The following is a 22,391-nucleotide window of genomic DNA, read 5'->3' on the forward strand; positions in this document are numbered from 1 at the left end:
TGATGGTGGTGATGGTGGTGGTGGTGATGGTGGTGGTGTCGGTGATGATGGTGGTGGTGATGGTGGTGATGGTGGTGATGGTGGTGGTGGTGATGATGGTGATGGTGGTGATGCTGATGATGGGGATGATGATGATGGGGGTGATGATGATGGTGGTGATGGTGGTGATGGTGGTGATGTTGATGGTGGTGATGATGGTGATGATGGTGATGATGGTGGTGATGGTGGTGATGATGGTGATGGTGGTGAAGATGTTGATGGTGGTGATGGTGGTGATGGTGATGACGATGTTGATGGTTGTGATGGTGATGATGGTGGTGATGATGTTGATGGTGATGGTGGTGATGGTGATGATGGTGGTGATGTTGATGGTGGTGATGATGGTGGTGATGATGGTGGTGATGATGGTATGATGGTGGTGATGGTGATGATGGTGATGGTGGTGATGGTGATGGTGATGATGGTGGTCATTATGGTGATGGTGGTGGTGATGGTGATGATGATGGTGGTGATGATGATGATGGTGGTGATGATGATGATGATGATGGTGATGATGATGGTGGTGATGATGTTGATGGTGGTGATGATGGTGGTGATGTTGATGGTGGTGATGATGATGATGATGGCGGTGATGATGGTGGTGATGATGATGATGATGGTGGTGAAGGTGATGATGGTGATGGTGGTGATGGTGATGATGGTGGTCATGATGGTGATGGTGGTGGTGATGGTGATGATGATGGTGATGATGATGTTGATGATGATGATGGTGGTGATGGTGATGATGATGTTGATGGTGGCGATGGTGATGATGGTTGTGATGATGGTGGTGATGATGATGATGGTGGTGATGATGGTGGTGATGATGATGATGGTGGTCATGATGGTGATGGTGGTGGTGATGGTGATGATGATGGTGATGATGATGTTGATGATGATGGTGGTGATGGTGATGATGTTGATGGTGATGGTGGTGATGGTGACGATGGTGGTGATGTTGATGGTGGTGATGATGGTGGTGATGATGATGGTGATGATGGTGGTGATGATGTTGATGGTGGTGATGGTGATGATGGTGGTGATGTTGATGGTGGTGATGATGATGGTGGTGATGATGGTGGTGATGATGATGATGGTGGTGATGGTGATGATGGTGATGGTGGTGATGGTGATGATGGTGGTCATGATGGTGATGGTGGTGATGGTGATGGTGATGAGGATGTTGATGGTGATGGTGGCGATGGGGATGATGGTGGTGAAGATGGTGGTGATGATGATGTTGATGAATAAGATGGTGATGATGATGATGGTGATGATGATGCATGTGATGATGAGATGGTGATGATGATGGTGATGATGAATATGATGATGATGGTGATGATGATGCTGCTGCTGCTGATGATGATGCTGATGATGATGCTGATGATGATGCTGATGATGATGCCTCTGATGATGATGCTGCTGATGGTGATGATGATGCTGCTGATGATGATGCTGCTGATGATGATGCTAATAATAATGTTGCTGCTGATGATGATGATGCTGGTGCTGCTGATGATGATGATGCTGATGATGGTAGTGACGATGCTGATGATGCTGCTGACGATGCTGATCATGCTGCTGATGATGATGATGATGATGCTGATGATATTTGAACGTCCTCACCAATTTGCTTCTCCTGCCTCAGCCAAGTCGGAGATCTACAGAGCAGAAACCACTCAATTATTATACATCACTACATTACACTATACACTACACTATACACTACACTATACACTACACTATACACTACACTATACACTACTACACTATACACTACTACACTATACACTACTACACTACACTATACACTACTACACTATACACTACTACACTATACACTACTACACTATACACTACTACACTATACATTACTACACTATACACTACTACACTATACACTACACTATACACTACTACACTATACACTACTACACTATACACTACTACACTATACACTACACTATACACTACTACACTATACACTACTACACTATACACTACTACACTATACACTACTACACTATACACTACACTATACACTACTACACTATATACTACTACACTATACACTACTACACTATACACTACTACACTACACACTACTACACTATACACTACTACACTATACACTACTACACTACACACTACTACACTATACACTACTACACTATACACTACTACACTATACACTACTACACTATACACTACAATATACACTACACTATACACTACATTATACACTACACTATACAATACATTATACACTACATTAAACACTACACTATACACTACATTATACACTACACTATACAATACACTATACACTACATTATACACTACACTATACACTACATTATACACCACATTATACACTACACTATACACTACATTATACACTACACTATACACTACATTATACACTACTACACTACACTATACACTACTACACTATACATTATACACTATACACTACTACACTATACACTACTACACTACACTATACACTAGTACACTACACTATACACTACTACACTATACACTACTACACTACACACTACTACACTCTACAATACTACACTATACACTACTATACTACTAAACTACACTATACACTACTACACTACTACACTATAGACTACTACACTATACACTACTACACTATACACTACTACACTATATACAACTACACTATACACTAATACACTACACTATACACTACTACACTACTACACTATACACTACTACACTACACTATACACTACTACACTATACACTACTACACTACACTATACACTACTACACTATACACTACTACACTATACACTACTACAGTACACTATACACTACACTACTACACTATACACTACTACATTATATACTACTACACTATACACTACTACTATACACTACTACACTATACCCTACACTATACACTACTACACTATACACTACTACACTACTACACTACTACACTAGACACTACACTATACACTACTACACTATACACTACTACACTATACACTACTACACTATACACTACTACACTATACACTACACTACTACACTATACACTACACTATACACTACTACACTACACTGCACACTACTACACTATACACTACTACACTATACACTACTACACTATACACTAAACACTATACACTACTACAATACACTATACACTACTACACTATACACTACTACACTACACTATACACTACTACACTATACACTACTACATTATACACTACACACTACTACACTACACTATACACTACTACACTATACACTACTACAATACACTATACACTACTACAATACACTATACACTACTACACTACACTATACACTACTACACTATACACTACTACACTATACACTACTACACTAGACACTACTACACTATACACGACTACACTATACACTACTACACTATACACTACTACACTATACACTACTACACTACACTATACACTACTACACTACACTATACACTACTACACTACACTATACACTACTACACTATACACTACGACACTATACACTACTACACTATACACTACTACACTATACACTACTACACTATACACTACTACACTACACTATACACTAATACACTACACTATACACTACTACACTATACACTACTACACTATACACTACTACACTATACACTACTACACTATACACTACTACACTATACACTACACTATACACTACTACACTATATACTACTACACTATACACTACTACACTACACACTACTACACTACACTATACACTACTACACTACACACTACTACACTACACTATACACTACTACACTACACTACACACCACTACACTATACACTAGTACACTACACTACACTATACACTACTACACTACTACACTATACACTACTACACTATACACCACTACACTATACACTACTACACTATACACTACTACACTATACACTACTATACTACACTATACACTACTACACTACTACACTACACACTACTACACTACTACACTACACTATACACTACTACACTATACACTACTACACTATACACTACTACACTATACACTACTACACTATACACTACTACACTATACAATACTACACTATACACTACTACACTATACACTACTACACTACACTACACACTACTACACTACACTATACACTACTACACTACACTACTACACTATACACTACTACACTATACACTACTACACTACTACACTATACACTACTACACTATACACTACTACACCACTACACACCACTACACTACACTATACACTACTACACTACACTACTACACTACTACACTATACACTACTACACTATACACTACTACACTACACTATACACTACTACACTACTACACTATACACTACTACACTACTACACTATACACTACTACACTATACACTACTACACTATACACTACTACACTATACACTACTACACTACACTATACACTACTACACTACTACACTGACAGCGACGATGATGACCAGGGCCATCACCTCTCCTCCTTCTTCTTCGTCTGCCGCTGCTGCCGCCGATGGCGGCGAGGATGATGAGTTGGAGGAGGAGGATGAGTTGGAGGATGAGTTGGAGGAGGAGGATGAGTTGGAGTTGGAGGAGGAGGATGAGTTGGAGGATGAGTTGGAGGAGGAGGATGAGTTGGAGGAGGAGGATGAGTTGGAGGAGGAGGATGAGTTGGAGGAGGAGGATGAGTTGGAGGATGAGTTGGAGGAGGAGGATGAGTTGGAGGAGGATGAGTTGGAGGAGGAGGATGAGTTGGAGGAGGAGTTGGAGGAGGAGGATGAGTTGGAGGAGGATGAGTTGGAGGAGGAGGATGAGGAGTTGGAGGAGGATGAGTTGGAGGAGGAGGATGAGTTGGAGGATGAGTTGGAGGAGGAGGATGAGTTGGAGGAGGATGAGTTGGAGGAGGAGGATGAGTTGGAGGAGGAGGATGAGTTGGAGGATGAGTTGGAGGAGGAGGATGAGTTGGAGGAGGAGGATGAGTTGGAGGATGAGTTGGAGGATGAGGAGTTGGAGGATGAGTTGGAACATCGTCGCTGTGAGTGTCGATGGCTTCGTAGCCCCTGGGGCTCAGCGAAATCCTCCAGCGCCAACAGCAAATCCACTCGAGGGGTAGCCGCCAGCAACAGCGACAGCCGCTGGCAGTCTGTGGGGGCGAAGAGGTGTAGTGTATAGTGTAGTGTAGTAGTGTAGTAGTAGTGTATAGTGTAGTGTAGTAGTGTATAGTGTAGTAGTGTATAGGGTAGTGTATAATGTAGTAGTGTATAGTGTAGTAGTGTATAGTGTAGTGTATAGTGTAGTGTATAGTGTATAGTGTAGTGTAGTAGTGTATAGTGTAGTAGTGTATAGGGTAGTGTATAATGTAGTAGTGTACAGTGTAGTAGTGTATAGTGTAGTGTATAGTGTAGTGTATAGTGTATAGTGTAGTGTATAGTGTAGTAGTGTATAGTGTAGTAGTGTATAGTGTAGTAGTGTAGTAGTGTATAGTGTAGTAGTGTATAGTGTAGTAGTGTATAGTGTACAGTGTAGTAGTGTATAGTGTAGTGTAGTAGTGTAGTAGTGTAGTAGTGTATAGTGTAGTGTATAGTGTAGTAGTGTATAGTGTAGTGTATAGTGTAGTAGTGTATAGTGTAGTAGTGTATAGTGTAGTGTAGTAGTGTATAGTGTAGTGTATAGTGTAGTAGTGTATAGTGTAGTAGTGTATAGTGTAGTAGTGTATAGTGTAGTAGTGTATAGTGTAGTGTAGTAGTGTAGTGTAGTAGTGTATATTGTAGTAGTGTATAGTGTAGTAGTGTATAGTGTAGTAGTGTATAGTGTAGTAGTGTATAGTGTAGTAGTGTATAGTGTAGTAGTGTATAGTGTAGTGTAGTAATGTAGTGTAGTAGTGTATAGTGTAGTAGTGTATAGTGTAGTAGTGTATAGTGTAGTAGTGTATAGTGTAGTAGTGTATAGTGTAGTGTATAGTGTAGTGTAGTAGTGTAATAGTGTATAGTGTAGTGTAGTAGTGTAGTAGTGTATAGTGTAGTGTAGAGTGTAGTAGTGTATAGTGTAGTAGTGTATAGTGTAGTAGTGTAGTAGTGTATAGTGTAGTAGTGTATAGTTTAGTAGTGTATAGTGTAGTAGTGTATAGTATAGTAGTGTATAGTGTAGTGTAGTAGTGTAGTAGTGTATAGTGTAGTGTATAGTGTGTAGTGTATAGTGTAGTGTAGTAGTGTAGTAGTGTATAGTGTAGTGTATAGTGTAGTAGTGTATAGTGTAGTGTAGTAGTGTATAGTGTAGTAGTGTAGTAGTGTATAGTGTAGTAGTGTATAGTGTAGTGTAGTAGTGTATAGTGTATAGTGTAGTGTATAGTGTAGTGTAGTAGTGTAGTAGTGTATAGTGTAGTGTATAGTGTAGTGTAGTAGTGTAGTAGTGTGGTTTAGTAGTGTATAGTGTCGTAGTGTAGTAGTGTAGTAGTGTATAGTGTAGTAGTGTATAGTGTAGTAGTGTATAGTGTAGTGTAGTAGTGTGTAGTAGTGTATAGTGTATAGTGTAGTGTATAGTGTAGTAGTATATAGTGTAGTGTAGTAGTGTATAGTGTAGTAGTGTATAGTGTAGTGTAGTAGTGTGTAGTAGTGTATAATGTAGTGTATAGTGTAGTGTAGTAGTGTATAGTGTAGTAGTGTATAGTGCAGTGTAGTAGTGTATAGTGTAGTGTAGTAGTGTAGTAGTGTATAGTGTAGTGTATAGTGTAGTGTAGTAGTGTGGTAGTGTATAGTGTAGTGTATAGTGTAGTAGTGTATAGTGTAGTAGTGTATAGTGTAGTAGTGTATAGTGTAGTAGTGTATAGTGTAGTAGTGTAGTGTAGTAGTGTATAGTGTAGTAGTGTATAGTGTGTAGTGTATAGTGTAGTAGTGTATAGTGTAGTAGTGTATAGTGTAGTATTGTATAGTGTAGTAGTGTATAGTGTAGTGTAGTAGTGTATAGTGTAGTAGTGTATTTTGTAGTAGTGTAGTAGTGTATAGTGTAGTAGTGTATAGTGTAGTAGTATATAGTGTAGTGTAGTAGTGTATAGTGTAGTGTAGTAGTGTATAGTGTACTAGTGTATAGTGTAGTAGTGTATAGTGTAGTAGTGTATAGTGTAGTGTAGTAGTGTATAGTGTAGTAGTGTACAGTGTAGTAGTGTATAGTGTAGTGTATTAGTGTAGTAGTGTATAGTGTAGTGTAGTAGTGTATAGTGTAGTAGTGTATAATGTAGTGTATAGTGTAGTGTATAATGTAGTGTAGTAGTGTATAATGTAGTGTAGTAGTGTAGTGTAGTAGTGTATAATGTAGTGTATAATGTAGTGTAGTAGTGTATAATGTAGTGTTTAATGTAGTGTAGTAGTAGTGCATAATGTAGTGTATAATGTAGTGTATAATGTAGTGTAGTAGTATATAATGTAGTGTATAATGTAGTGTATAATGTAGTGTATAATGTAGTGTAGTAGTAGTGTATAGTGCAGTGTATAGTGTCGTGTATAATGTAGTGTATAATGCAGTGTAGTAGTAGTGTATACTGTAGTGTATAAAGTAGTGTATAATGTAGTATATAATGTAGTGTATAGTGTAGTGTATAATGTAGTGTAGTAGTAGTGTATAATGTAGTGTAGTAGTAGTGTATAATGTAGTGTAGTAGTAGTGTATAATGTAGTGTATAATGTAGTGTAGTAGTAGTGTATAATGTAGTGTATAACGTAGTGTATAATGTAGTGTAGTAGTAGTGTATAATGCAGTGTATAATGTAGTGTATAATGTAGTGTAGTAGTAGTGTATAATGTAGTGTAGTAGTGTATAATGTAGTGTATAATGTAGTGTATAATGTAGTGTATAAAGTAGTGTATAATGTAGTGTAGTAGTGTATAGTGTTTAAAGTAGTGTATAATGTAGTGTATAATGTAGTGTATAATGTAGTGAAGTAGTAGTGTATAATGTAGTGTAGTAGTGTATAAAGTAGTGTATAATGTAGTGTATAATGTAGTGTATAAAGTAGTGTATAATGTAGTGTAGTAGTGTATAGTGTATAAAGTAGCGTATAATGTAGTGTATAATTTAGTGTATAATGTAGTGTAGTAGTAGTGTATAATGTAGTGTAGTAGTAGTGTATAATGTAGTGTATAATGTAGTGTATAATGTAGTGTATAATGTAGTGTATAGTGTAGTGTATAATGTAGTGTATAATGTAGTCTAGTAGTGTATAAAGTAGTGTATAGTGTAGTATATAATGTAGTGTATAAAGTAGTGTAGTAGTAGTGTATAATGTAGTGTATAATGTAGTGTATAATGTAGTGTATAGTGTAGTGTAGTAGTGTATAATGTAGTGTAGTAGTGTATAACGTAGTGTATAACGTAGTGTATAATGTTGTGTATAAAGTAGTGTATAATGTAGTGTATAATGTAGTGTAGTAGTGTATAGTGTATAAAGTAGTGTATAATGTAGTGTATAATTTAGTGTATAATGTAGTGTATAATGTAGTGTATAATGTAGTGTATAATGTAGTGTAGTAGTGTATAATGTAGTGTAGTAGTGTATAATGTAGTGTAGTAGTGTATAACGTAGTGTATAATGTAGTCTAGTAGTGTATAATGTAGTGTATAGTGTAGTGTATAAAGTAGTGTATAATGTAGTGTATAATGTAGTCTAGTAGTGTATAAAGTAGTGTATATTGTAGTGTATAGTGTAGTGTATAATGTAGTGTAGTAGTGTATAATGTAGTGTATAATGTAGTGTATAATGTAGTGTAGTAGTGTATAATGTAGTGTAGTAGTGTATAATGTAGTTTATAGTGTAGTGTATAATGTAGTGTAGTAGTGTATAATGTAGTGTATAATGTAGTGTATAATGTAGTGTAGTAGTGTATAATGTAGTGTAGTAGTGTATAATGTAGTTTATAGTGTAGTGTATAATGTAGTGTAGTAGTGTATAACGTAGTGTATAACGTAGTGTATAATGTAGTGTAGTAGTGTATAATGTAGTGTAGTAGTGTATAACGTAGTGCATAATGTAGTGTAGTAGTGTATAATGTAGTGTATAGTGTAGTAGTGTATAACGTGGTGCATAACGTAACCATCCTCTCACCTCCTCCTTCTCTCTCACCATCTCCTCCTCCTTCTCCTCCTCCTCCTCCTCCTTCACCGCGGGCGCCGCTTCTCGTGTACCCCACGAGATGTCATACATGTTCACCAGCGTGTAGATCATCAGCAGGAGGTAGCCCGTGGGGATGCAGATCGTGTACATGAATCCGTGGACCAGGCACAGGATCTCCCGCGGGTGAATCAGCGCAGCTAGCACGTGCACCAGGGTGATGGTGACGATGAAGATCCCCGTCGGAGTCACGACCCCGTACAACGTCATCTCGCCCACGATGGACAGTATCGTGCCCGTCATGAGGAATACGTAGAAGACGCTCATCACCATCGCTACCTGTGTGTGTGACAGGGTGGAGGTGGTGGTGTAGCAGGTGATGATCATGATGATGGTGGTTGTGATGATGATGGTTGTGATGATGACAAAGGCGAGGTCATCTCGCCCACGATGGACAGTATCGTGCCCGTCATGAGGAATACGTAGAAGACGCTCATCACCATCGCGACCTGTGTGTGTGACAGGGTGGAGGTGGTGGTGTAGCAGGTGATGATCATGATGATGGTGGTTGTGATGATGATGGTTGTGATGATGACAAAGGCGAGGTCATCTCGCCCACGATGGACAGTATCGTGCCCGTCATGAGGAATACGTAGAAGACGCTCATCACCATCGCGACCTGTGTGTGTGACAGGGTGGAGGTGGTGGTGTAGCAGGTGATGATGATGATGGTTGTGATGATGACAACATCATCTCGCCCACGATGGACAGTATCGTGCCAGTCATGAGGAATACGTAGAAGACGCTCATCACCATCGCGACCTATGTGTGTGTGTGTGTGTGACAGGGGGAGTGTGTAACAGGTGATGATGATGATGATGGTTGTGATGTTGTGATGATGATGATGATGATGGTTGTGATGATGATGGTTGTGATGATGATAATCTCGCCCACGATGGAGATTAGCGTGCCAGTCATGAGGAATACGTAGAAGACGCTCATCACCATCGCGACCTGTGTGTGTGACAGGGTGGAGGTGGTGGTGTAGCAGGTGATGATGATGATGGTTGTGATGATGACAACATCATCTCGCACCACGATGGACAGTAGCGTGCCAGTCATCAGGAATAAGTAGAAGACGCTCATCACCATCGCGACCTGTGTTTGTGTGTGTGTGTGACAGGGTGGGTGTAACAGGTGATGATGATGGTGGTTGTGATGATGATGGTTGTGATGATGATGACAACATCATCTCGCCCACGATGGACAGTAGCGTGCCCGTCATCAGGAATACGTAGAAGACGCTCATCACCATCGCGACCTGTGTGTGTGTGACAGGGTGGGTGTAGCAGATGATGATGATGATGATGGTTGTGATGTTGTGATGATGATGATGGTTGTGATGATGATGATAACATCATCTCGCCCACGATGGAGATTATCGTGCCCGTCATGAGGAATACGTAGAAGACGCTCATCACCATCGCGACCTGTGTGTGTGTGACAGGGTGGGTGTAACAGGTGATGATGATGGTGATGGTTGTGATGTTGTGATGATGATGATGGTTGTGATGATGATGATAACATCATCTCGCCCACGATGGACAGTATCGTGCCCGTCATGAGGAATACGTAGAAGACGCTCATCACCATCGCGACCTGTGTTTGTGTGTGTGTGTGACAGGGTGGGTGTAACAGGTGATGATGATGGTGGTTGTGATGATGATGGTTGTGATGATGATGACAACATCATCTCGCCCACGATGGAGATTATCGTGCCAGTCATGAGTGAATACGTAGAAGACGCTCATCACCATCGCGACCTATGTGTGTGTGTGTGTGTGACAGGGTGAGTGTAACAGGTGATGATGATGATGATGGTTGTGATGTTGTGATGATGATGATGATGATGGTTGTGATGATGATGGTTGTGATGATGATAATCTCGCCCACGATGGAGATTAGCGTGCCAGTCATGAGGAATACGTAGAAGACGCTCATCACCATCGCTATCTGTGTGTGTGACAGGGTGGAGGTGGTGGTGTAGCAGGTGATGATGATGATGGTTGTGATGATGACAACATCATCTCGCCCACGATGGAGATTAGCGTGCCCGTCATCAGGAATACGTAGAAGACGCTCATCACCATCGCTACCTGTGTGTGTGTGACAGGGGGAGTGTAACAGGTGATGATGATGATGGTTGTGATGTTGTGATGATGATGGTTGTGATGATGATGACAACATCATCTCGCCCACGATGGACAGTATAGTGCCAGTCAAGAGGAATACGTAGAAGACGCTCATCACCATCGCTACCTGTGTGTGTGTGTGTGACAGGGTGGGTGTAACAGGTGATGATGATGATGGTTGTGATGATGATGATGATGGTTGTGATGATGATGACAACATCATCTCGCCCACGATGAACAGTATCGTGCCAGTCATGAGGAATACGTAGAAGACGCTCATCACCATCGCGACCTATGTGTGTGTGTGTGACAGGGTGGGTGTAACAGGTGATGATGATGGTGATGGTTGTGATGTTGTGATGATGATGGTTGTGATGATGACAACATCATCTCGCCCACGATGGACAGTATAGTGCCAGTCATCAGGAATACGTAGAAGACGCTCATCACCATCGCTACCTGTGTGTGTGACAGGGTGGGTGTAACAGGTGATGATGATGGTGGTTGTGATGATGATGGTTGTGATGATGATGACAACATCATCTCGCCCACGATGGACAGTATCGTGCCCGTCATGAGGAATACGTAGAAGACGCTCATCACCATCGCGACCTGTGTGTGTGTGTGTGACAGGGTGGGTGTAACAGGTGATGATGATGATGATGGTTGTGATGATGATGGTAGTGATGATGATGGTTGTGATGATGACAATGTCGAGGTTATCTCGCCCACGATGGACAGTATCGTGCCCGTCATCAGGAAGACGTAGAAGACACTCATCACCATCGCTACCTGTGTGACAGGGTGGGGGTGGTGTAGCAGGTGATGATGATGATGGTTGTTGTGATGATGGTGGTTGTGATGATGATGGTTGTGATGATGATGGTTGTGATGATGATGGTTGTGATGATGTAGATGATGTAGATGATGATGGTTGTGATGTTGTGATGATGGTTGTGATGATGATGGTTGTGATGATGATGGTGTAGATGATGATGGTTGTGATGATGATGATGTAGATGATGAAGGTGGTGATGATGATGCAGATGATGATGGTGGAGATGATGATGCAGATGATGAGTCTTACTATGATCTGTGTGCTAGACTTGGTCTTGAAGCAGATGATGATGTAGATGATGATGGTTGTGATGGTGATGGTTGTGATGATGATGATGTAGATGATGATGATGTAGATGATGATGTAGATGATGATGGTTGTGATGATGATGATGTAGACAATGATGGTTGTGATGATGATGGTTGTGATGATGATGATGTAGATGATGATGGTTGTGATGATGATGGTTGTGATGATGATGTAGATGATGATGTTTGTGATGATGATGTAGATGATGATGTTTGTGATGATGATGATGGTTGTGATGATGATGGTGGTGATGATGATGCAGATGATGATGGTTGTGATGATGATGATGATGATGTAGATGATGATGTTTGTGATGATGATGATGGTTGTGATGATGATGGTGGTGATGATGATGCAGATGATGATGGTTGTGATGATGATGATGTAGATGACGATAGATGTGATGATGATGCAGATGATGAGTCTTACTGTGATCTGTGTGCTAGACTTGGTCTTGAAGCAGATGATGATGTAGATGATGATGGTTGTGATGATGATGATGTAGACAATGATGGTTGTGATGATGATGGTTGTGATGATGATGATGTAGATGATGATGGTTGTGATGATGATGGTTGTGATGATGATGTAGATGATGATGTTTGTGATGATGATGATGATGATGTAGATGATGATGTTTGTGATGATGATGGTTGTGATGATGATGGTGGTGATGATGATGCAGATGATGATGGTTGTGATGATGATGATGATGTAGATGATGATGTTTGTGATGATGATGATGATGGTTGTGATGATGATGGTGGTGATGATGATGCAGATGATGATGGTTGTGATGATGATGATGTAGATGACGATAGATGTGATGATGATGCAGATGATGAGTCTTACTGTGATCTGTGTGCTAGACTTGGTCTTGAAGCAGATGATGATGTAGATGATGATGGTTGTGATGATGATGGTTGTGATGATGATGGTTGTGATGATGATGATGATGTAGATGATGATGATTGTGATGATGATGGTTGTGATGATGATGATGTAGATTACGATGGTTGTGATGATGATGATGATGGTTGTGATGATGATGGTTGTGATGATGATGATGTAGATGATGATGGTTGTGATGATGATGGTTGTGATGATGATGATGTAGATGATGATGGTTGTGATGATGATGATGTAGATGACGATGGTGGTAATGATGATGCAGATGATGATGGTGGTGATGATGATGCAGATGATGAGTCTTACTGTGATCTGTGTGCTAGACTTGGTCTTGAAGCAGATGATGATGTAGATGATGGTTGTGATGATGATGATGTAGATGATGATGGTTGTGATGATGATGATGTAGACAATGATGGTTGTGATGATGATGGTTGTGATGATGATGATGTAGATGATGATGGTTGTGATGATGATGGTTGTGATGATGATGTAGATGATGATGTTTGTGATGATGATGTAGATGATGATGTTTGTGATGATGATGATGGTTGTGATGATGATGGTGGTGATGATGATGCAGATGATGATGGTTGTGATGATGATGATGATGATGATGTAGATGATGATGTTTGTGATGATGATGATGGTTGTGATGATGATGGTGGTGATGATGATGCAGATGATGATGGTTGTGATGATGATGATGTAGATGACGATAGATGTGATGATGATGCAGATGATGAGTCTTACTGTGATCTGTGTGCTAGACTTGGTCTTGAAGCAGATGATGATGTAGATGATGATGGTTGTGATGATGATGATGTAGACAATGATGGTTGTGATGATGATGGTTGTGATGATGATGATGTAGATGATGATGGTTGTGATGATGATGGTTGTGATGATGATGTAGATGATGATGTTTGTGATGATGATGATGATGATGATGTAGATGATGATGTTTGTGATGATGATGGTTGTGATGATGATGGTGGTGATGATGATGCAGATGATGATGGTTGTGATGATGATGATGATGTAGATGATGATGTTTGTGATGATGATGATGATGGTTGTGATGATGATGGTGGTGATGATGATGCAGATGATGATGGTTGTGATGATGATGATGTAGATGACGATAGATGTGATGATGATGCAGATGATGAGTCTTACTGTGATCTGTGTGCTAGACTTGGTCTTGAAGCAGATGATGATGTAGATGATGATGGTTGTGATGATGATGGTTGTGATGATGATGGTTGTGATGATGATGATGATGTAGATGATGATGATTGTGATGATGATGGTTGTGATGATGATGATGTAGATTACGATGGTTGTGATGATGATGATGATGGTTGTGATGATGATGGTTGTGATGATGATGATGTAGATGATGATGGTTGTGATGATGATGGTTGTGATGATGATGATGTAGATGATGATGGTTGTGATGATGATGATGTAGATGACGATGGTGGTAATGATGATGCAGATGATGATGGTGGTGATGATGATGCAGATGATGAGTCTTACTGTGATCTGTGTGCTAGACTTGGTCTTGAAGCAGATGATGATGTAGATGATGGTTGTGATGATGATGATGTAGATGATGATGGTTGTGATGATGATGATGATGTAGATGATGATGGTTGTGATGATGATGATGATGATGTAGATGATGATGATGGTTGTGATGATGATGATGATGATGTAGATGATGATGGTTGTGATGATAATGATGGTTGTGATGATGATGATGATGTAGATGATGATGTAGATGATGATGGTTGTGATGGTGATGGTTGTGATGATGATGTAGATGATGATGGTTGTGATGATGATGATGGTTGTGATGATGATGATGATGTAGATGATGATGGTTGTGATGATGATGGTTGTGATGATGATGGTTGTGATGATGACGATGATGATGTAGATGATGATGGTTGTGATGATGATGGTTGTGATGATGATGATGATGGTTGTGATGATGATGATGAGTCTTACTGTGATCTGTGTGCTAGACTTGGTCTTGAAGCAGATGATGATGTAGATGATGATGGTTGTGATGATGATGATGGTTGTGATGATGATGGTTGTGATGATGATGATGTAGATGATGATGGTTGTGATGATGATGATGTAGATGATGATGGTTGTGATGATGATGGTTGTGATGATGATGATGTAGATGATGATGGTTGTGATGATGATGCAGATGATGAGTCTTACTTTGATCTGTGTGCTAGACTTGGTCTTGAAGCAGATGATGATGTAGATGATGATGGTTGTGATGATGATGGTTGTGATGATGATGATGATGTAGATGATGATGGTTGTGATGATGATGATTGTGATGATGATGATGATGTAGATGATGATAGTTGTGATGATGATGATGTAGATGATGATAGTTGTGATGATGATGATGTAGATGGTGATGGTTGTGATGATGATGTAGATGATGATGGTTGTGATGATGATGCAGATGATGAGTCTTACTGTTATCTGTGTGCTAGACTTGGTCTTGAAGCAGATGATGATGTAGATGATGATGGTTGTGATGGTGATGGTTGTGATGATGATGGTGGTGATGATGTAGATGATGATGGTTGTGATGATGATGGTTGTGATGATGATGGTTGTGATGATGATGCAGATGATGAGTCTTACTGTGATCTGTGTGCTAGACTTGGTCTTGAAGCAGATGATGATGTAGATGATGATGATGTAGATGATGATGGTTGTGATGATGATGATGATGATGTAGATGATGATGGTTGTGATGGTGATGGTTGTGATGATGATGATGTAGATGATGATGGTTGTGATGATGATGCAGATGATGAGTCTTACTGTGATCTGTGTGCTAGACTTGGTCTTGAAGCAGATGATGATGTAGATGGCTGGAGGAAGAATGGCGAGCACTAATGCCCATACCTCGGACATCTTGAAGACGAAGGTAAATGCACCTGGAGGGAGGAGGAGGTGGAGAAGGTGGAGATTGAGATGATGGTTGTGGTAATGGTTATGATGATGGAAGACGTGGAAGAGGTGGAGACTTAAGTCCAACAAATCTACAGTATCACCAGCCACACGTCACCACCACCAATACCACTCTAACCACCAACACCTCATCATCATCATCATCAATAATTCAATCCTATATCATCAATCATCCACCATCACCACCATCATCACGACCACCACCACCACGACCACTACCATCACCACCACCACCACCATCACCACCACCACCATCACCACGACCACCACCATCACCACCACCACCACCATCATCACCACCACCATGACCACCACCACCACCACCACCACGACCACCACCACCACGACCACCACCACCACCATCACCACCCCCACCACCACCACCACCCACGACCACCCACCACCACCACCACCCTCACCATCACCACCACCACCCCCACCACCCTCAGCACCACCACCACCACCACCATTATCCCATCACCACCACCACCACCACCCACCACCACCAACCCATCATCATCATCATCACCACCACCACCACCCCCACCATCACCACTACCACCACCACCATCACCACCACCACCACCACCCCCACCACCACCATCACCACCACCATCACCCCCACCACCACCACCACCCTCACCACCACCACCACCATTATCCCATCACCACCACCATTATCCCATCACCACCATCATCATCAACACCACCAACCCATCATCATCATCACCATCATCACCACCAACACTCCAGCATCATCATCATACTCAACATCATCATCAATCAATCAACCCTCTATCATCACACCTCCATCCTCAACATCATCAATCAATCCTCCCTCTATCATCACCACCACCACCATCATCATCATCATCACCACCACCAACACTCCATCCTCAACATCATCAATCAATCCTCCACCACCACCACCACCACCATCATCAAGACCACCACCACCAACACATCAACATCACCACCACCAAGACTCCAGCATCATCATCATACTCAACATCATCAATCAATCAACCCTCTATCATCAAACCTCCATCCTCAACATCATCAATCAATCCTCCATCACCACCACCACCCTCACCACCACCCTCACCACCACCACCACCACCACCACCACCACCAACCCATCATCATCATCACCACCACCACCACCACCCTGACCACCACCACCACCCACCACCACCACCCTCACCACCACCACCACCACGAGCGAACGAACCGGCGATCATCAGACAGACAGTTGCGGGGCCCATTATGGAGGCCGCCATGTAGACAATCTGGTAGAGGATGTAGAGGCGAGAGATGGAGGCGTTGCGCCTGGCTGTCCGCCCGCCACTCTCCAGGATGTCCACCACCACCACCACCACCAACCACCACCATCACCCACCACCACCACCATTATCCCATCACCACCATCATCATCAACACCACCAACCCATCATCATCATCACCATCACCACCACCAACACTCCAGCATCATCATCATACTCAACATCATCATCAATCATTCAACCCTCTATCATCACACCTCCATCCTCAACATCATCAATCAATCCTCCATCACCACCACCATCACCACCACCAACTTCACCACCACCACCACCATCATCATCATCACCACCACCAACCCTCCATCCTCAACATCATCATCAATCAATCCTCCATCACCACCACCACCACCCTCACCACCCACCACCACCACCTCCACTACCATCATCACCACGAGCGAACGAACTGGCGATCATCAGACAGACAGTTGCGCGGCCCATTATGGAGGCCGCCATGTAGACAATCTGGTAGAGGATGTAGAGGCGAGAGATGGAGGCGTTGCGCCTGGCTGTCCGCCCGCCACTCTCCAGGATGTCCACCACCACCACCACCACCATCAACACCACCACCACCACCACCACTACCACCACCACCAACACCATTATCCCATCACCACCACCACCACCACCACCACCACCACCAACCACCACCACCACCATTATCCCATCACCACCATCATCATCAACACCACCAACCCATCATCACCATCACCACCACCAACACTCCAGCATCATCATCATACTCAACATCATCATCAATCAATCAACCCTCTATCATCACACCTCCATCCTCAACATCATCAATCAATCATCCCTCTATCACCACCACCACCACCATCACCACCTCCACCACCACCACCACCACTACCAACCCATCATCATCACCATTACCACCAACAACTTTCCAGCATCATCATCATACTCAACATCAATCAATCAACCCTCTATCATCAAACCTCCATCCTCAACATCATCAATCAATCAATCCACCACCACCACCACCATCACCACCACCAACTTCACCACCACCACCACCATCATCATCATCATCACCACCACCAACCCTCCATCCTCAACATCATCAATCAATCCTCCACCACCACCATCACCACCACCACCCACCACCCACCACCACCACCACCACCACCACGAGCGAACGAACCGGCGATCATCAGACAGACAGTTGCGGGGCCCATTATGGAGGCCGCCATGTAGACAATCTGGTAGAGGATGTAGAGGCGAGAGATGGAGGCGTTGCGCCTGGCTGTCCGCCCGCCACTCTCCAGGATGTCCACCACCATCACCACCGTCAACACCACCACCATCACCATCACCACCACCACCACCAACACCATTATCCCATCACCACCACCATTATCCCATCACCACCACCATTATCAACACCACCAACCCATCATCATCATCACCATCATCACCACCACCAACACTCCAGCATCATCATCATACTCAACATCAATCAATCAACCCTCTATCATCAAAACTCCATCCTCAACATCATCACCAATCAATCCTCCATCACCACCACCACCAACACCACCACTACCACCACCACCACCACCACCTCCATCACCACCACCCACCACCCACCACCACCCACCACCCACCACCACCACCACGAGTGAACGAACCGGCGATCATCAGACAGACAGTTGCGGGGCCCATTATGGAGGCCGCCATGTAGACAATCTGGTAGAGGATGTAGAGGCGAGAGATGGAGGCGTTGCGGCTGGCTGTCCGCCCGCCGCTCTCCAGGATGTCCACCACCATCACCATCAACACCACCACCACCAACAACCACCATCACCAACACCACCATCATCATCAACACCACCAACCCATCATCATCATCACCATCATCACCACCAACACTCCAGCATCATCATCATACTCAACATCATCATCAATCATTCAACCCTCTATCATCACACCTCCATCCTCAACATCATCAATCAATCATCCCTCTATCACCACCACCACCACCATCATCATCATCACCACCACCAACCCTCCATCCTCAACATCATCAATCAATCCTCCACCACCACCATCACCACCTCCACCACCACCACCATCATCAAGACCACCACCACCAACCCATCATCATCACCATTACCACCACCAACACTCCATCATCATCATCATCATACTCAACATCATCATCAATCAATCAACCCTCTATCATCAAAACTCCATCCTCAACATCATCAATCAATCAATCCACCACCACCACCACCCACCACCACCACCACCACCACGAGCGAACGAACCGGCGATCATCAGACAGACAGTTGCGGGGCCCATTATGGAGGCCGCCATGTAGACAATCTGGTAGAGGATGTAGAGGCGAGAGATGGAGGCGTTGCGCCTGGCTGTCCGCCCGCCACTCTCCAGGATGTCCACCACCACCACCAACCACCACCACCACCACCATTATCCCATCACCACCATCATCATCAACACCACCAACCCATCATCATCATCACCACCACCAACACTCCAGCATCATCATCATACTCAACATCATCATCAATCATTCAACCCTCTATCATCACACCTCCATACTCAACATCATCAATCAATCCTCCCTCTATCACCACCACCACCATCATCATCATCACCACCACCAACCCTCCATCCTCAACATCATCAATCAATCCTCCATCACCACCACCACCTCCACTACCATCATCACCACGAGTGAACGAACCGGCGATCATCAGACAGACAGTTGCGGGGCCCATTATGGAGGCCGCCATGTAGACAATCTGGTAGAGGATGTAGAGGCGAGAGATGGAGGCGTTGCGCCTGGCTGTCCGCCCGCCACTCTCCAGGATGTCCACCACCACCACCATCACCACCAACACTCCAGCATCATCATCATCATACTCAACATCATCAATCAATCATCCCTCTATCACCACCACCACCACCATCATCACCACCACCAACCCTCCATCCTCAACATCATCAATCAATCCTCCACCACCACCATCACCACCTCCACCACCACCACCATCATCAAGACCACCACTACCAACCCATCATCATCACCACCACCAACTATCCAGCATCATCATACTCAACATCAATCAATCAACCCTCTATCATCAAAACTCCATCCTCAACATCATCAATCAATCCTCCATCACCACCACCACCACCATCACCCACCACCACCACCACCATCACCCTCACCACCCTCACCACCACCCACCACCCACCACCCACCACCACCACGAGCGAACGAACCGGCGATCATCAGACAGACAGTTGCGGGGCCCATTATGGAGGCCGCCATGTAGACAATCTGGTAGAGGATGTAGAGGCGAGAGATGGAGGCGTTGCGCCTGGCTGTCCGCCCGCCACTCTCCAGGATGTCCAGGGTGTTGGCCAGCGTCGAGGGCCCCCAGCGGCGACGCTGGTTGAAGAACTCCCGGAAGTCCTCGGGCGCGTTGGTTCGGGCGTCCGACCCGGCGCAGTACTCCACTCGCCAGCCTTGCTGGAGCATCAGGGTGCAGAGCCAGCGGTCCTCACCTGGTGAGGAGGGTGAGGAGGGTGGGGGAGGGGGTAGGGGGGGTAGGGGGGGTGGGAGGGGGGTGAGTTTCACTGATTAACACTGAACCCTGTGGGAGTCTCATTAACACTGAACCCTGTGGGAGTCTCACTGATTAACACTGAACCCTGTGGGAGTCTCATTAACACTGAACCCTGTGGGAGTCTCACTGATTAACACTGAACCCTGTGGGAGTCTCACTGATTAACACTGAACCCTGTGGGAGTCTCACTGATTAACACTGAACCCTGTGGGAGTTTCACTGATTAACACTGAACCCTGTGGGAGTCTCACTGATTAACACTGAACCCTGTGGGAGTCTCACTGATTAACACTGAACCCTGTGGGAGTCTCACTGATTAACACTGAACCCTGTGGGAGTCTCATTAACACTGAACCCTGTGGGAGTCTCATTAACACTGAACCCTATGGGAGTCTCACTGATTAACACTGAACCCTATGGGAGTCTCACTGATTAACACTGAACCCAATGGGAGTCTCACTGATTAACACTGAACCCTATGGGAGTCTCATTAACACTGAACCCTGTGGGAGTCTCACTGATTAACACTGAACCCTGTGGGAGTCTCACTGATTAACACTGAACCCTATGGGAGTCTCAATGACTAACACTGAACCCTGTGGGAGTCTCACTGACTAACACTGAACCCTGTGGGAGTCTCACTGATTAACACTGAACCCTGTGGGAGTCTCATTAACACTGAACCCTATGGGAGTCTCATTAACACTGAACCCTATGGGAGTCTCACTGATTAACACTGAACCCTGTGGGAGTCTCACTGATTAACACTGAACCCTATGGGAGTTTCACTGATTAACACTGAACCCTGTGGGAGTCTCAATAACACTGAACCCTATGGGAGTCTCATTAACACTGAACCCTATGGGAGTCTCACTGATTAACACTGAACCCTATGGGAGTCTCACTGATTAACACTGAACCCTATGGGAGTCTCATTAACACTGAACCCTGTGGGAGTCTCACTGATTAACACTGAACCC

General features: G+C 43.4%; 2 protein-coding genes and 1 long non-coding RNA gene across 3 annotated transcripts in view; all 3 read right to left on the bottom strand.

Annotated features, from left to right (window-relative positions):
* LOC116936964 (uncharacterized) overlaps positions 1-22,391 on the bottom strand; it is a gene marked incomplete at its 5' end in the record, with an annotated part of 120,128 nt that overhangs the window by 77,996 nt on the left and 19,741 nt on the right. The window lies entirely within an intron of this gene.
* Positions 1-22,391, bottom strand: part of LOC142907749 (chitin synthase-like) — a 48,681-nt gene that overhangs the window by 12,123 nt on the left and 14,167 nt on the right. Inside the window, exons 4-6 of the mRNA XM_076057477.1 lie at positions 21,057-21,349; positions 9,243-9,530; positions 1,666-1,723 (exon numbers count right to left, since the gene is read on the bottom strand). Of these exons, the coding sequence (XP_075913592.1) occupies positions 1,666-1,723; positions 9,243-9,530; positions 21,057-21,349 (639 nt within the window). The remainder of the gene's footprint in view (positions 1-1,665; positions 1,724-9,242; positions 9,531-21,056; positions 21,350-22,391) is intronic.
* On the bottom strand, positions 11,847-17,846 carry LOC142907728 (uncharacterized). Its single transcript, XR_012931240.1, has 3 exons — positions 17,686-17,846; positions 16,305-16,420; positions 11,847-11,995 (listed from the first exon to the last, which is right to left on the bottom strand). It is a non-coding gene; the product is annotated as an uncharacterized LOC142907728 (long non-coding RNA).

This window comes from Petromyzon marinus, chromosome 82 (assembly GCF_048934315.1).
Source record: "Petromyzon marinus isolate PM22_M1 ecotype Great Lakes invasive population chromosome 82, UKy_Petmar_22M1.pri1.0, whole genome shotgun sequence".
Taxonomy (NCBI): Eukaryota; Metazoa; Chordata; class Hyperoartia; order Petromyzontiformes; family Petromyzontidae; genus Petromyzon; species Petromyzon marinus.